This window comes from Amblyomma maculatum, chromosome 1 (assembly GCF_055883805.1).
Source record: "Amblyomma maculatum isolate TAMU_Amacu chromosome 1, ASM5588380v1, whole genome shotgun sequence".
Classification (NCBI taxonomy): Eukaryota; Metazoa; Arthropoda; class Arachnida; order Ixodida; family Ixodidae; genus Amblyomma; species Amblyomma maculatum.
In genome coordinates, this window is record NC_139344.1 from 497708544 (window position 1) to 497725169 (window position 16626).

At 48.6% G+C, this 16626-nt stretch overlaps 4 protein-coding genes across 4 annotated transcripts; 1 reads left to right on the top strand and 3 right to left on the bottom strand.

Annotated features, from left to right (window-relative positions):
* Positions 1–7932: 7932 nt before the first annotated feature.
* LOC146210287 (histone H4) lies at positions 7933–8388 on the bottom strand. Its single transcript, XM_084608960.1, has one exon. It carries the CDS (start codon positions 8319–8321, stop codon positions 8010–8012), a length of 312 nt encoding a protein of 103 aa, XP_084465086.1. The 5' UTR covers positions 8322–8388; the 3' UTR covers positions 7933–8009.
* A 669-nt stretch (positions 8389–9057) lies between these two features.
* On the bottom strand, positions 9058–10200 carry LOC146210288 (histone H2B-like). The gene has a single exon (XM_084608974.1). The coding sequence runs from the start codon at positions 10183–10185 to the stop codon at positions 9823–9825; it is 363 nt and encodes a 120-aa protein (XP_084465100.1). The 5' UTR covers positions 10186–10200; the 3' UTR covers positions 9058–9822.
* Positions 10201–10568: 368 nt separating this feature from the next.
* LOC146210289 (histone H2A-like) lies at positions 10569–11094 on the top strand. Its single transcript, XM_084608967.1, has one exon. The coding sequence runs from the start codon at positions 10627–10629 to the stop codon at positions 10999–11001; it is 375 nt and encodes a 124-aa protein (XP_084465093.1). The 5' UTR covers positions 10569–10626; the 3' UTR covers positions 11002–11094.
* Positions 11095–11968: 874 nt separating this feature from the next.
* LOC146210290 (histone H3-like) lies at positions 11969–12493 on the bottom strand (the record flags this gene model as incomplete). Its single annotated transcript, XM_084608982.1, has 1 exon — positions 11969–12493. A coding segment is annotated over one exon (456 nt), but the record flags the coding sequence as incomplete, so codon positions are not given.
* Between the last annotated feature and the right edge of the window lie 4133 nt (positions 12494–16626).

A 16626-nucleotide genomic window follows, 5' to 3' on the forward strand; every position in this document is an offset into this window, starting at 1 on the left:
CTTGCGCGGGTTAGGCTCAGAACTGCGATTCAAGTTTGCACGTAGCGGCTCAAACGAATCGCAACAAGTTAATACACACAGCGCCTTAAAGGCACTTTTAGGCATGATGTGCAAAACGTGGTCATCCAGCTTGCGCGGGTTAGGCTCAGAACTGCGATTCAAGTTTGCACGTAGCGGCTCAAACGAATCGCAACAAGTTAATACACACAAAGCCTTACAGGCACTTCTAGGCATGATGTGCATAACGCGGTCATCCAGCTTGCGCGGGTTAGGCTCAGAATTGCGATTCAAGTTTGCACGTAGCGGCTCAAACGAATCGCAACAAGTTAATACACACAACGCCTTACAGGCACTTTTACGCATTATTTGCAAAACGCGGTCATCCAGCTTGAGCGGGTTAGGCTCAGAACTGCGATTCAAGTTGCACATAGTGGCTAAAGCGAATCGCAACAAGTTAATACACAAAAAGCCTTACAGGCACTTCTAGGCATGATGTGCAAATAGGCGTCACTCAAGCTTGCGAGGGTTAGGCACAGAACTGCGATTCAAGTTCGCACATAGCGGGTAAAGCGAATCGCAACAAGTTAATACACACAAAGCCTTACAGGCACTTTTAGGCATGATGTGAAAAACGAGGTCATCCAGCTTGCGCGGGTTAGGCTCAGAACTGCGATTCAAGTTTGCACGTAGCGGCTCAAACGAATCGCAACAAGTTAATACACACAAAGCCATACAGGCACTTTTACGCATTATTTGCAAAACGCGGTCATCCAGCTTGCGCTGGTTAGGCTCTGAACTGCGACTCAAGTTTGCACGTAGCGGCTCAAACGAATCGCAACAAGTTAATACACACAACGCCTTACAGGCAATCTAGGCATGATATGCAAATAGGCGTCACTCAAGCTTGCGATGGTTAGGCACAGAACTGCGATTCAAGTTCGCACATAGCGGCTAAAGCGAATCGCAACAAGTTAATACACACAAAGCCTTACAGGAACTTTTAGGCATGATGTGAAAAACGAGGTCATCCAGTTTGCGCGGGTTAGGCTGACAACTGCGATTCAAGTTCGCACATAGCGGCTAAAGCGAATCGCAACAAGTTAATACACACAAAGCATTACAGGCACTTCTAGGCATGATGTGCATAACGCGGTCATCCAGCTTGCGCGGGTTAGGCTCAGAAATGCGATTCAAGTTTGCACGTACAGGCTCAAACGAATCGCAACAAGTTAATACACACAACGCCTTAAAGGCACTTTTAGGCATGATGTGCAAAACGTGGTCATCCAGCTTGCGCGGGTTAGGCTGAGAACTGCGATTCAAGTTCGCACATAGCGGCTAAAGCGAATCGCAACAAGTTAATACACACAAAGCCTTACAGGCACTTTTAGGCATGACGTGAAAAACGAGGTCATCCAGCTTGCGCGGGTAAGGCTGAGAAAAGCGATTCAAGTTCGCACATAGCGGCTAAAGCGAATCGCAACAAGTTAATACACACAAAGCCTTACAGGCACTTCTAGGCATGATGTGCATAACGCTGTCATCCAGCTTGCGCGGGTTAGGCTCAGAACTGCGATTCAAGTTTGCACGTAGCGGCTCAAACGAGTCGCAACAAGTTAATACACACAACGCCTTAAAGGCACTTTTAGGCATGATGTGCAAAACGTGGTCATCCAGCTTGCGCGGGTTAGGCTCAGAACTGCGATTCAAGTTCGCACATAGTGGCTAAAGCGAATCGCAACAAGTTAATACACACAAAGCCTTACAGGCACTTCTAGGCATGATGTGCATAACGCGGTCATCCAGCTTGCGCGGGTTAGGCTCAGAACTGCGATTCAAGTTTGCACGTAGCGGCTCAAACGAATCGCAACAAGTTAATACACACAATGCCTTAAAGGCACTTTTAGGCATGATGTCCAAAACGTGGTCATCCAGCTTGCGCGGGTTAGGCTCAGAACTGCGATTCAAGTTTGCACGTAGCGCCTCAAACGAATCGCAACAAGTTAATACACACAACGCCTTAAAGGCACTTTTAGGCATGATGTGCAAAACGTGGTCATCCAGCTTGAGCGGGTTAGGCTCAGAACTGCGATTCAAGTTTGCACGTAGCGGCTCAAACGAATCGCAACAAGTTAATACATACAACGCCTTAAAGGCACTTTTTGGCATGATGTGCAAAACGTGGTCATCCAGCTTGCGCGGGTTAGGCTCAGAACTGCGATTCAAGTTTGCACGTAGCGGCTCAAACGAATCGCAACAAGTTAATACACACAAAGCCTTACAGGCACTTCTAGGCATGATGTGCATAACGCGGTCATCCAGCTTGCGCGGGTTAGGCTGAGAACTGCGATTCAAGTTCGCACGTAGCGGCTAAAGCGAATCGCAACAAGTTAATACACACAAAGCCTTACAGGCACTTTTAGGCATGATGTGAAAAACGAGGTCATCCAGCTTGCGCTGGTTAGGCTCTGAACTGCGATTCAAGTTCGCACATAGCGGCTAAAGCGAATCGCAACAAGTTAATACACACAAAGCCTTACAGGCACTTCTAGGCATGATGTGCATAACGCGGTCATCCAGCTTGCGCGGGTTAGGCTCAGAACTGCGATTCAAGTTTGCACGTAGCGGCTCAAACGAATCGCAACAAGTTAATACACAAAAAGCCTTACAGGCACTTCTAGGCATGATGTGCAAAACGTGGTCATCCAGCTTGCGCGGGTTAGGCTCAGAACTGCGATTCAAGTTTGCACGTAGCGGCTCAAACGAATCGCAACAAGTTAATACACACAACACCTTACAGGCACTTTTACGCATTATTTGCAAAACGCGGTCATCCAGCTTGCGCGGGTTAGGCTCAGAACTGCGATTCAAGTTCGCACATAGTGGCTAAAGCGAATCGCAACAAGTTAATACACAAAAAGCCTTACATGCACTTCTAGGCATGATGTGCATAACGCGGTCATCCAGCTTGCGCGGGTTAGGCTCAGAACTGCGATTCAAGTTTGCACGTAGCGGCTCAAACGAATCGCAACAAGTTAATACACACAACGCCTTAAAGGAACTTTTAGGCATGATGTGCAAAACGTGGTCATCCAGCTTGCGCGGGTTAGGCTCAGAACTGCGATTCAAGTTTGCACGTAGCGGCTCAAACGAATCACAACAAGTTAATACACACAAAGCCTTAAAGGCACTTTTAGGCATGATGTGCAAAACGTGGTTATCCAGCTTGCGCGGGTTAGGCTCAGAACTGCGATTCAAGTTCGCACATAGTGGCTAAAGCGAATCGCAACAAGTTAATACACACAAAGCCTTACAGGCACTTCTAGGCATGATGTGCATAACGCGGTCATCCAGCTTGCGCGGGTTAGGCTCAGAATTGCGATTCAAGTTTGCACGTAGCGGCTCAAACGAATCGCAACAAGTTAATACACACAAAGCCTTACAGGCACTTTTACGCATTATTTGCAAAACGCGGTCATCCAGCTTGCGCGGGTTAGGCTCAGAACTGCGATTCAAGTTGCACATAGTGGCTAAAGCGAATCGCAACAAGTACCTGGTAATACACAAAAAGCAGACGTGCGCAGTCACGACACACAGGTAGCCGCGGCAGGTTGTTGCGTGCAAGCTTTTATTTTTTTGGTCAGCTCAGGAAGGGACTGAGATGGAGAGAGAGACTGCATGGGCACATTAGGGTATGGAAATTGGAACGAGAGTGAATAAAAGTCAAAGTAGCAGCCTGCACGGCGCCCGAAAACGCACGCTTGCTAGTGAAGTGGTAAGTCACTGACATGGCCAAATGTTTCGTAAGACTAGTGTCGCACCAGTAGTAGGTGGCATAAAAGTAGTTGGAACGGATAGACACACAACGCCAATGAAGTTGGTAATTATTACCTGGCCGCCCAAGAAAACAAAAGAGAGCAGCCACGTCTCGAGAGGCAGTGAAGTCAGCTCCGGCCAGCCAGGCAGGCAGGCGCCACACTTGGACCTTTACGCAGACATGCTTGGTGCAATTATTTTGCAAGCTAGCATGCACAAGAGCTCGTGGCATGCGGGAGTAAGAATGCCAAGCAAATTAATGCCGAAAATTTTTCTCCGTTCGCCATAGAGGTTCATCCACATGACCAGAGAGTGACAAAGGTTTCCACTTTGGCATTGCATACACCTGAAACGCAAAATAAAACGACATCGTAGGCAACTTAAGGCCCCTACTGCAACCTTTCAAGAATTAAAGCACGCGTTAGCACGTAAGTTAATGATGGCAAAGAACCATTACTACCAAGTTATTCTTCCTTCATATTTAAATACTTATCCTAGCAGATTTTGGAGACATCTAAGTAAGAGAAAGGAAGTGATAGATAGAGTGAAAACGGATGAAACTGTGTTACTTGATAGCCATAAAATTGCGGATTCTTTTAATCATTACTTTCAAAGCGTTTTCACATTGAAACCTGTCCTTACTAAACCGAAAGAATGTATAGATCCTAGTAGTATTCCTTCCATCTCAACAGAAGGCGTATTATCATTGCTACGCCAACTTGACACAAAGAAAGGCTGTGGAGTGGACGGCATTCGAAACACTTTTTTAAAACGCTATGCTTCACAGATTGCTGAGTATTCAGCCAACATGTTTTCAGTTTCCTTCCGTACAAGCGATTTACCTTTTGACTGGAAAGTAGCACGTGTAGTGCCTATTCACAAATCAGGTGATCGATCAATACTATCCAATTACCGTCCTATATCAATAACTAGCAGCTGTTGCAAAATTATAGAACACATTCTGGCGGGTATCGTTAGGGATTTTCTCAGTGACAAAAACATTTTATCACCTTTCCAACATGGATTCCGAAAAGGAATGTCAACAGTTACCCAACTTGTGTCAACTGTTCATGAATTATCCTCTGCCCTTGACAATTCCGGCCTTCGATACGGTCGCACACAATAAACTTATTCGTAAATTAGAGCTAATATGTCTTCCACAATATATAGTTCAATGGATAGAGGCATACTTGGAAAAGAGAAGTCAGTTTGTTGAGGTGAATGGTGCCATTTCCGAATCACTGTGTGTCACTTCGGGTGTACCGCAGGGAAGCGTGTTGGGTCCATTATATATATAAATGATTTGCCTGATGTTATTCCAAATTCTGTATCCATACGATTATTTGCAGATGATTGCATAGTGTTTAAGCAGATAAGGAAAACTTCTGATCATGGTATTCTTCAAGCCTCTTTGACAGCTATTGACAAATGGTGTGTGGAACGCAGCATGAAACTTAATGTCAAGAAAACTGTACTCCTACGTGTAACAAGGAAAAAACATTTTAGCCCATTTACTTATTCCCTACAAGGCTCCGATATTAAAGAAGTAGCAAGCCATAAGTATTTAGGGCTGACACTTACCAATCAATTGGACTGGTCACCGCATATCTCACAAATTTGTTCTTCGGCATTCTCGACACTCTGCTTCCTAAAACGCAAACTTAATCGCGCCCCCTCTAATATCAAATTTTTGGCATACAACACATTCATCCGAACTAAGCTCGAGTACGCCTCTATCATTTGGGACCCTCACACAAAAAAGAACATCACTGCTCTTGAAATGATACAAAGGAAAGCAGTCAGGTTTATTTTCCACAAGTACAGCAGATCTGATTCTCCCACACAGCTGATGGTAGAAAATGACATCCCGCTCCTTTCAGTCCGCCGCAAAATGAACACAATTTTGTTTCTTGGTAAGATTCTGTCACAGGAAGTTAATATTCCATTACCTAACTTTGTCCAACCTTCTACTGCCAGACGAACACGACACACTAGGGAACATATGCTGCAACCTGTCTTTGCCCGAACAAATTCATTTAAGTACAGTTTTTTCCCACGGACCATCTCTGATTGGAATTTGCTTTCAGAATTTCTTTTCCAAAGCAGTAATTTTAACAAGGCACTGGAAGGTCATTTGTTTGGTTAGGCTGCTCAACTTTTCAGTACTTTATATCTGTTTCCTTTGTTCATGCCGAATTGTGCTGTGTGTTATTGCCTATTTTTATTTCTTAGACTGTCAAATTGTTTAATAATTACTATTATGATTCCTTTTTTCTCGCCGAATTGTAGTGTGTATAGTATTTTTTTTTTTCTGTGTGTGATTGTTACCTGGTATGCCCCTCCTGCTTGGGTCATAAGGCCTGCAGTATTATGAAATAAATAAATAAATTTGCTTCTCTCCGTGCGCGAAGTTTGGAACGCCTCTAGCAGTAAGTAATAGCGGGTTAAGTCGCACAATCTTTTCATCACGCAGTATATCGTTTATGTACGTTTTATTGCAGCCGTAAACCGGTGGCATTAAGGGAACGGCGACAACACGCGTAGACAGGGAACGTAGAGCGGGAACATGACGCAAGCATTAAAATTTGGGCAGCCGTCGCAGTTTTCAGTCCCGCAAAAAACAGACAACGTGTCCACATCAACAGTGTCTGGCTAAAGGCTACTCACGTGTGACAATGCAGTGCAAGGAATACATGTGTACAAAGACGGTCACTAGCAAGCGATCGACACTCGCCAAGGTACGGATGATAGCTAGGCCTAGATTGAAAACCGCGCACGCTAGCTTTGCATGCTGACAGGAGAAGAGTGAACGCTGTAACGGCCCTTGCTCCGCATTTAGAATTTCGCTTCCAGCTGAGCAGTGTTCTTTTGGAAATAAATCGATAAGCTAGAGTTGGTGTGCCTTCAGCCAGACGTCGTGCTGCAAAAGCCTGTCTCAGGGCGGAAGAAACGCTTCGCATGCTTTGAAATCAACCTCACCTGAAGTACTCATTTAATATGAAATAAATATTAGGAAGAAGGCCGTCGCGCGAAGCAAAATCATGCACGTGCGCTCGGCAAGCAGGACAGGGGAAGTGAATGTGAGCCAAATTTTGCTACCTTGATACGGTGCACAAAGGACAAAGCTTCCCAGTAGGCGTATAAATGCATTACAGTAGCTGGCGCTTTATGCGGCCGCAGAATTGCACGGAGAAAACTCGAGCTCTTCGGTACCCAAGAGCGCGCGTGGGCGATGTAAACAGACCTGGCGCGGCAGCGGCGCCCTCTCGATGTCGCCTGGGGAAGTACGCGGCCCTCCGAGACAGTAGTCTGCGCAACAGATATCTCGGAGGCTGCAAGCACTTCCAATGCAAAAGTGAGCTGTCGATGTCCAGTTGCCCCTGAGCGGCCGCAAAGTTCCAGCTAGCGTCGAAGCGAAACGATTCGCAGCATTACGCAACCAGCACGCCTAACGACACATAAGGCGGGCACAATTAGCCTTCTGGGCCCAAAAAGACATGAAAAACAAGGTGATTGCAAATTAAGCTAACGCACGTCATTCGCTGATGCATAATATGCAGCTCTCCAATTAAGCGACCTTAGTGCACTGTCTTGGGAAACACCCGATGGAGGGAACACAGCCTCCGTTCAGAACGCGAGAAGATATGACGGTCCATGTTCTGCTAATAATCGAAGCATTAAATGGATAAATTGAGCAGCTGAAATCGAAATCGGCACCTCGCGTTATATTCGTATTCAAAGTGTATTTTTTTTTCTTTTTCCAGCTGACAACCGCTCCTGGCGAGACAATTTTTGCACTGTATTTACATTGAAAATACTGCCCAGCGTCCTCCTATCGAGAGAGGCACCAGTTTAATTGCGGTGAAAAATCTCGTAAACGATGCTTCCATACATAATCGCGCAATAGGCGCGGCGAATTCATGACAAGCAATCACTTATCGAAATATCGCATGCCGCTGCTCACCTGCAGTCCGTTCCGAACAGTTTCTTCTTCCACGAGCACCAACGGGAAAAAACAAAAACAAGGAAATAAAATAAAACAAGCGCGCGCATGAGAGGGATGAATGTGATCCGGAGCTGAGGAAAGCAACCAACGGCTGCCCATCCAGCACTTGGGTAGCCCTTAAGAGGGCTGTTTGTAGCGAGAAGCGGCCTTGCAGGGCTTGTAGCGAAGGAGGGCTGGCGACCACAACTTAGCCTCCGAAGCCGTACAGCGTGCGGCCCTGACGCTTGAGCGCATACACGACATCCATGGCAGTGACGGTCTTGCGCTTGGCGTGCTCCGTGTACGTGACTGCGTCACGAATGACGTTCTCGAGGAACACCTTGAGTACGCCGCGGGTCTCCTCGTAGATCAGGCCAGAAATGCGCTTGACACCGCCTCGGCGCGCCAGGCGACGGATGGCAGGCTTGGTGATGCCCTGGATGTTGTCTCGCAGGACCTTGCGGTGACGCTTGGCGCCTCCTTTGCCGAGCCCCTTGCCGCCCTTGCCACGTCCAGACATGATGAAGACGATGAAGAGAACGCGTCCGCTACGATCAGAGAAAGGAACGGGAATGACTTGTTTGCGCTCCTCCGGCGATCGCCAGAGTGAGTGCGGGCACGCCATTGGCTGGCTCCCTCGACCACTCACGGTCGATGCGCCGGCACGTAGCGCGCCAGCACCACTTACTCGTTTTGTAGGAGCCTCGGGCGAGCCAAAATAAGGGTAGAAGCCCAATATTAATTTTGCACGAGTGAGAAACTAAAAGCGGAGCCGCGACCCGTCTACTGCAATAGAAAATTGCCTTGCGCACGGTGGCTGTAAAAAAGTGCCCAGTGCGGCTTGCTTTCCGCTTTGCGAAGTAATCGCGTGTATTTTTCAAACTTTCGCGTTATTCTTCAATTCCAATTGCTCATAACCGTTTGTTTCAGTTTGCCTCGTACCAAGAGACGCTTTCTACGCCTGTTTCATATACGCTAATGCAATTTTCTTTTTACTTTTCAATTCTTGCTTACGCGGAAAAAATAAAAAATAAATACTACTATAGCTGTTTACATCAAATTCAGAGAACTCGTGCAGCCAGGCAGTGTGACAAGCACCGCAAGATATAGTATAAAAATAAATCGCAGAGTCCTTTCTCCCTGCTTTGTTTTCCGCGTTGCTGTTCGTTTCATTTCCGAAACCCGCCCAGGTTTGTCTGCTTCCGCTAATTGCGAAAACAGATATTGTAGCGTGCAAAAAAAAATTTTTTTTTTTTATTCCTATTGTGTCACTATTCAAAAACCAACAACCAGCAGCAACTGCTAAGGCAGCTCCCAACCTCATGCCGCTGATGGCGATTCGCCGCTTCCTGGTGATCTCCTGCCGTGCGCCAGAATGCTGGAATAGGGCGAGTTTTTGCGGCGGTCCAATTTGAGCTCCGCTTTTCTCCACAAGTACGGCACGCACGCAGTTGCAATTTTCCACACTAGTACGGACTCCTTTTAGGCCACTGGACAAAAAAGTTTAATGTCACTGCACCAATTTTCCAATGCGCTAGCGGGGCTTTTCTTTTCGCGACCATATGTCGGCAAGCGGGGCAAAAGGTGCTGCGACCGCCAAGAATCCCCAATACCGCTCGCGCGGCAGCTCCTGGCTCCCCTTATTTTTTTTTTTTACTTTCCCCTAGCTGCGAGCAGAGGAGACACACGAAAATACGAGCGAGCAGCGAGACCTACTACTCAGTCACTATTTTATCGCCTGGTCGAACTGCAATAGACATTGGACGCGGCAAATATACCTAACGTACTTCGTTCATAAAACATTATTCGCAACGCCTGTACGCGTAAGGCTTTGTAAACAAGCAGCTAGTACGCAAAAGTAGAATAATAATAATAATAAAGCAAACAAACACAGTCTGAGAGGGAAAATGGTTCCGAGCATTGTAGCGGATCGCTCACAGCATGTTTGCCAATGCAGGCATTGCGGTTGGCTCTGATAAGAGCCGTTGAGTTTGGCGCCGACGACGGGCTCAGTTGCGCGCCTACTTGGAGCTGGTGTACTTGGTGACAGCCTTGGTGCCTTCGGACACGGCATGCTTGGCCAGCTCGCCAGGCAGCAGAAGACGCACGGCAGTCTGGATCTCCCGGCTCGTGATGGTGGAGCGCTTGTTGTAGTGGGCAAGACGGGAGGACTCCGCTGCAATGCGTTCGAAGATGTCATTGACGAAGCTGTTCATGATGGACATGGCCTTGCTGGAAACTCCGGTGTCCGGGTGCACCTGCTTCAGCACCTTGTAAATGTAGATGGAGAAGCTCTCCTTCCTGCGGCGCTTCTTCTTCTTCTTATCGGTGGCGCGGACGTTCTTCTGCGCCTTTCCGGCTTTTCCGGACGGCTGAGGCGGCATGATGCGTTCTACGAGACCAACGGTGTCGAAAATGGTCCGCGCGGCGTTTTTATGCGGGCACCGTGGTGTTCAAGCGACCGAGGCGAGGCCGGCGCGCGATTGGTCGGCGCGCCGCGACCTCCTCCTCCTCGCGCCCGAAACGGGCCGCAGAATGCTGGTTCCGGCTTACACCGCAACGGGGCCGAGTAGAGGGGAAGGGGGAATGAAAGAGGGAAGAGGAAGGGGGAGTGAAAGCGTTGTCGTTGGTAGTCAATGTCCAGGACCCCTGGAGAAAAAATGCCAAACATGGAAGGGCAAATACTTGAGACAGTTATAGGGCCGTGTAATCCCCCCCTTCTCTTCCCCCCTCAACAAGAATCTCATTATTATTATTATTATTCCGGCTCATTCTGGCAGTGAACGTTGTCGCTGCTGCCCCTTGTCGATCTCCCCTGCGCAACAATGTCTGGACGTGGTAAGGGCGGCAAAGCCAAGGGCAAGAGCAAGACCCGCTCCAGCCGCGCGGGACTCCAGTTCCCAGTGGGCCGAATTCACCGTCTCCTGCGCAAGGGTAACTACGCCGAGCGCGTCGGAGCGGGCGCTCCCGTCTACCTGGCAGCCGTTCTCGAGTATCTGGCCGCCGAGGTGCTCGAGCTGGCTGGCAACGCCGCTCGCGACAACAAGAAGACTAGGATCATCCCTCGCCACCTGCAGCTGGCCATCCGCAATGACGAGGAGCTGAACAAGCTGCTCTCCGGAGTGACCATCGCGCAAGGCGGCGTACTGCCCAACATCCAGGCCGTGCTTCTTCCCAAGAAGACCGAGAAGAAGGCGTAAGCAGCGCTACGACCGTCTACGTAGGCACGCCAGCAGCGTCAGCTCGCGACTAACGGTCCTTCTCAGGACCAACCAAGCGCCTGCCTTGGCGGGGCATTGCTCTGCGATCCGTCTTCTCCGGACCGCTGAATCCCTCTCGACCAAGTTGCTGTTTGTTTATTTCGTGTCATTACCGGGCGCGGCGGTCTGCAATGAGTCCTCCGCACTGCACGCAAGTACGCTTACTATTGTGAGATTCGTTTACAGTGCAGACAGGCAAACATGGGAGGGAAGTGACATGACAGAGCGCTGAATGGTATATTTATATACTTTTATTGACCGATACAAACAGAATGGCGCACAGTGATTGAAACAACTAGTTGCATACCAATCGCAATATTAGTGTTTTGTTTTAATTTTCTTTCGCGGTTTCCGACACACGACCAATCACGCTTTAGTAATCCCGTGAGCGGCGATAATTTCCCTCCCCGTCTGCAGAACCCGCAGAACCCATTAGCGTGCCAAAAAAAAAAAAAAAACAACCAGACGCACACCCGCAGTCCCGCTTCTCATCACTGACGCGCTACGCGTGCGAGATGAAATAGTGTAAACAGGGGCAACTGCGACGCGAGCAAGCATGGAACGAAACCTGCGGTCTGATGTGATAGGGACGATTAAATGAATGGTGCGTGCACCTATTTAGTAGACGGCTCAGGGTACCAATCAAAACCACTTGCCTTTGCACAGGGACGATGCAGTTGAATGTTTCGCTGCTTTCCTCTAGCACGCATCGTGCGAGTGCAGCAGCTGTAATGTATGTCATCGACAAAGTGCGGCCAGCACGGAGCCGCAAGTGAAGGACGCGAGCAATCGCTTTCACAGCTACTCACCGGTTTCCAGCACGTACGAAACGAAACGTGCAGCATGTGAGAGAGAGAGAGGAACGTGGGTTCGGAGCTGTCCCGCTGTCCCGTGGCCAAAGCAGACGTTTTGGTGGTCCTGAGAAGGACCGTTGAAAAGCGTTGCTGCACAGGGGGCTCCGAAGCGGCTGCGCTTTTTAGGCGCGCTCTCCGCGGATGCGCCTCGCCAGTTGGATGTCCTTGGGCATGATGGTGACGCGCTTGGCGTGGATTGCGCACAGGTTGGTATCCTCAAAGAGGCCGACCAGGTACGCCTCGCTAGCCTCCTGAAGAGCCATGACGGCCGAGCTCTGGAAACGCAGGTCGGTCTTGAAATCCTGGGCGATTTCCCTCACCAGGCGCTGGAAGGGCAGCTTGCGGATGAGGAGCTCGGTGGATTTCTGATATCTGCGGATCTCTCGCAGGGCTACCGTTCCTGGTCTATAACGGTGAGGTTTCTTTACGCCTCCGGTGGCTGGGGCACTCTTACGAGCAGCCTTTGTAGCCAGTTGCTTGCGGGGAGCCTTCCCACCGGTGCTCTTGCGGGCAGTTTGCTTTGTGCCGTTGTCAGATGGGAGGAGGTTTGGCACCAGAAGGCACCGCACCTCAAGGTCTCACATAACCTATCTACCCATCATCATTCATACATCATCCCCGGCACTTCCCCCCCCTCCCGGATGTCCGGGAGGCGGAGGTATTTGTTTTGGGATGACGGCCATACCCTGGCAAGGGGGCAGTCGTGTGGTGACACGCACACAGCAGTCACCGAACACTATGCCAACTGCGTTTAAGGTCCCCGCTGTGCTAGCAGGCCAAACACAGGGAGACCGGACCTTCTTTGGACCTCGGATGTCCTGAAGGACAACACTAACTTTAAAGGGCTTCATATCGATACTGTTATGGTACGCCCAGAAACCTCGCAAATAATCGGTGGCCTGCTCCACATGTCTATGAAGTCTTGCTCGCTGAGGTGACGCTGCTCACGGCTTAGGTGAAACCAGACCTCCCTGCGGACTCGTGCGAGTACCTCATGAAGGCCTGGGACACTGCGCGAAAAAGCAGCGGCGCACCTGGCAGACCAGACTTGGTACATGCACTCAACGAGCAAGAGCACAAACTGTTTCACAGCATGCCTGGGTAACGGGTTGAGGTACCGGACAGTTTGATATGGCACTCCTGGAATGCTAAACAAGGTAGCCACTCGTCGAAGGAGGGCTGCTGGGAGAAGACATTGTGTAAAGATATGCACAAGGTCTTCACGACCACCACAGAACGGGCAGACTGGATGCAAGCTCGCTCGTGTGAATGCTTTGCTGCGGATGGGAAGCCGTCCGTGTGCAAAGCGATACATGAACGTTGCTCTGCTTGCATCCAAAAAGTCTGCCAGTATCAAATTCCAGCTTGGACGCATATTGGACAGATCTGTTTGAATATACCTAGGGGGGAGCTTCGGCGTCAAAAGATTGGCTAGATCTTTTAACGGTACTGCCAGAATATCTATGTCGGCCTGGAGGCCTCTGAGTCGCTCCAAGCAGTTAGCTGCTTGGGCGTAAAAGGGCGAAGGAGAGCCAGAACGGGGAACACAGTGGGAAAACGTGCTTTGCGAAAAAAGACGAAGGCGGGTGCTCAGGAAGAACGAGGTCAAGCTTCGAGTCAGGGACATGTCTGAATTCAGGGCTGTCTGGGTCCATCTGACGTGTAGCACTGCGGTTACTATGCCCAGGTCGGGTCCTAGCCATAGCGGCGGCAGACGAGCGTCAGACGCGAGCGACGGAAGCGCGCGCACTGAGCGGTGAGACGCGCTGCGCCGCTCCTCCTCGCCCTGTCCGCCTAGCTGATTGGTCGACGGAGGGACCGATGGCTTCCCTCCGTTCAGCGGCCCCGAGAATGCTGGAAATCGACACTTTTTGAGCGCGCGTTGGTTTCGCGCACCGCATGCGTGACAAACGTCTAGGTGTAACCGTGCTACACCAAGAGATTACGGTGCGCCTATCCTTTACCTTTGCCGGCCAAGCAAAAGCAGGCCTCTTGAGAGACGCGGGCATAGGCGGCAGCGTCGTCAGCGGCGCGTGTGCGCGCTGCTGGAAGGAGCCTGTGGGCCGGCAATTGCCTGCTCCCGGATTGTTTCCTTTTAAAATAAAATAAAACAAAATTTTAAATAATCGCAAACACCTCCCGGCGCACAGAGATAGGGGCCGTCGTCACAAGGTGTTAGCGCAAACGCTACGGCTGTCGGTATAGATCTCCGTTCGCCGTGAAGCTACGCGTGGTGCTTAAATTATTGAACGTTCAAGGTAGAGCGACGAAGCAAGAAAATAGCCCGAGAGCTAGGACGCTTTCAACTTGGTTGGTGTCGCCGCCGCTGGTATAAGCACAGATGGATCTGCAGACAGTGGGCAACAGATGTGGGTTTTATTACGATTGAACATGGCTGCCATTGCAGTGGTGTTTTTCTGTTTTCCTATTAAAGGCGACCTCGCACACAACAGCCTCTTTCCGAGACAGAAGCTCTAGTTGATACCGACAAGGCCTGTGCTGCAGCTCTATTAAGGTAGAGAGGAATCTAGCAAGATTGCGAGTGACGAGGTAAAGTGTCAGCAGCGCGATATGTACATGCTCTTCAGTACGGCAGACGTGCGCAGTCACGACACACAGGTAGCCGCGGCAGGTTGTTGCGTGCAAGCTTTTATTTTTTTGGTCAGCTCAGGAAGGGACTGAGATGGAGAGAGAGACTGCATGGGCACATTAGGGTATGGAAATTGGAACGAGAGTGAATAAAAGTCAAAGTAGCAGCCTGCACGGCGCCCGAAAACGCACGCTTGCTAGTGAAGTGGTAAGTCACTGACATGGCCAAATGTTTCGTAAGACTAGTGTCGCACCAGTAGTAGGTGGCATAAAAGTAGTTGGAACGGATAGACACACAACGCCAATGAAGTTGGTAATTATTACCTGGCCGCCCAAGAAAACAAAAGAGAGCAGCCACGTCTCGAGAGGCAGTGAAGTCAGCTCCGGCCAGCCAGGCAGGCAGGCGCCACACTTGGACCTTTACGCAGACATGCTTGGTGCAATTATTTTGCAAGCTAGCATGCACAAGAGCTCGTGGCATGCGGGAGTAAGAATGCCAAGCAAATTAATGCCGAAAATTTTTCTCCGTTCGCCATAGAGGTTCATCCACATGACCAGAGAGTGACAAAGGTTTCCACTTTGGCATTGCATACACCTGAAACGTAAAATAAAACGACATCGTAGGCAACTTAAGGCCCCTACTGCAACCTTTCAAGAATTAAAGCACGCGTTAGCACGTAAGTTAATGATGGCAAAGAACCATTACTACCAAGTTATTCTTCCTTCATATTTAAATACTTATCCTAGCAGATTTTGGAGACATCTAAGTAAGAGAAAGGAAGTGATAGATAGAGTGAAAACGGATGAAACTGTGTTATTTGATAGCCATAAAATTGCGGATTCTTTTAATCATTACTTTCAAAGCGTTTTCACATTGAAACCTGTCCTTACTAAACCGAAAGAATGTATAGATCCTAGTAGTATTCCTTCCATCTCAACAGAAGGCGTATTATCATTGCTACGCCAACTTGACACAAAGAAAGGCTGTGGAGTGGACGGCATTCGAAACACTTTTTTAAAACGCTATGCTTCACAGATTGCTGAGTATTCAGCCAACATGTTTTCAGTTTCCTTCCGTACAAGCGATTTACCTTTTGACTGGAAAGTAGCACGTGTAGTGCCTATTCACAAATCAGGTGATCGATCAATACTATCCAATTACCGTCCTATATCAATAACTAGCAGCTGTTGCAAAATTATAGAACACATTCTGGCGGGTATCGTTAGGGATTTTCTCAGTGACAAAAACATTTTATCACCTTTCCAACATGAATTCCGAAAAGGAATGTCAACAGTTACCCAACTTGTGTCAACTGTTCATGAATTATCCTCTGCCCTTGACAATTCCGGCCTTCGATACGGTCGCACACAATAAACTTATTCGTAAATTAGAGCTAATATGTCTTCCACAATATATAGTTCAATGGATAGAGGCATACTTGGAAAAGAGAAGTCAGTTTGTTGAGGTGAATGGTGCCATTTCCGAATCACTGTGTGTCACTTCGGGTGTACCGCAGGGAAGCGTGTTGGGTCCATTATATATATAAATGATTTGCCTGATGTTATTCCAAATTCTGTATCCATACGATTATTTGCAGATGATTGCATAGTGTTTAAGCAGATAAGGAAAACTTCTGATCATGGTATTCTTCAAGCCTCTTTGACAGCTATTGACAAATGGTGTGTGGAACGCAGCATGAAACTTAATGTCAAGAAAACTGTACTCCTACGTGTAACAAGGAAAAAACATTTTAGCCCATTTACTTATTCCCTACAAGGCTCCGATATTAAAGAAGTAGCAAGCCATAAGTATTTAGGGCTGACACTTACCAATCAATTGGACTGGTCACCGCATATCTCACAAATTTGTTCTTCGGCATTCTCGACACTCTGCTTCCTAAAACGCAAACTTAATCGCGCCCCCTCTAATATCAAATTTTTGGCATACAACACATTCATCCGAACTAAGCTCGAGTACGCCTCTATCATTTGGGACCCTCACACAAAAAAGAACATCACTGCTCTTGAAATGATACAAAGGAAAGCAGTCAGGTTTATTTTCCACAAGTACAGCAGATCTGATTCTCCCACACAGCTGATGGTAGAAAATGACATCCCGCTC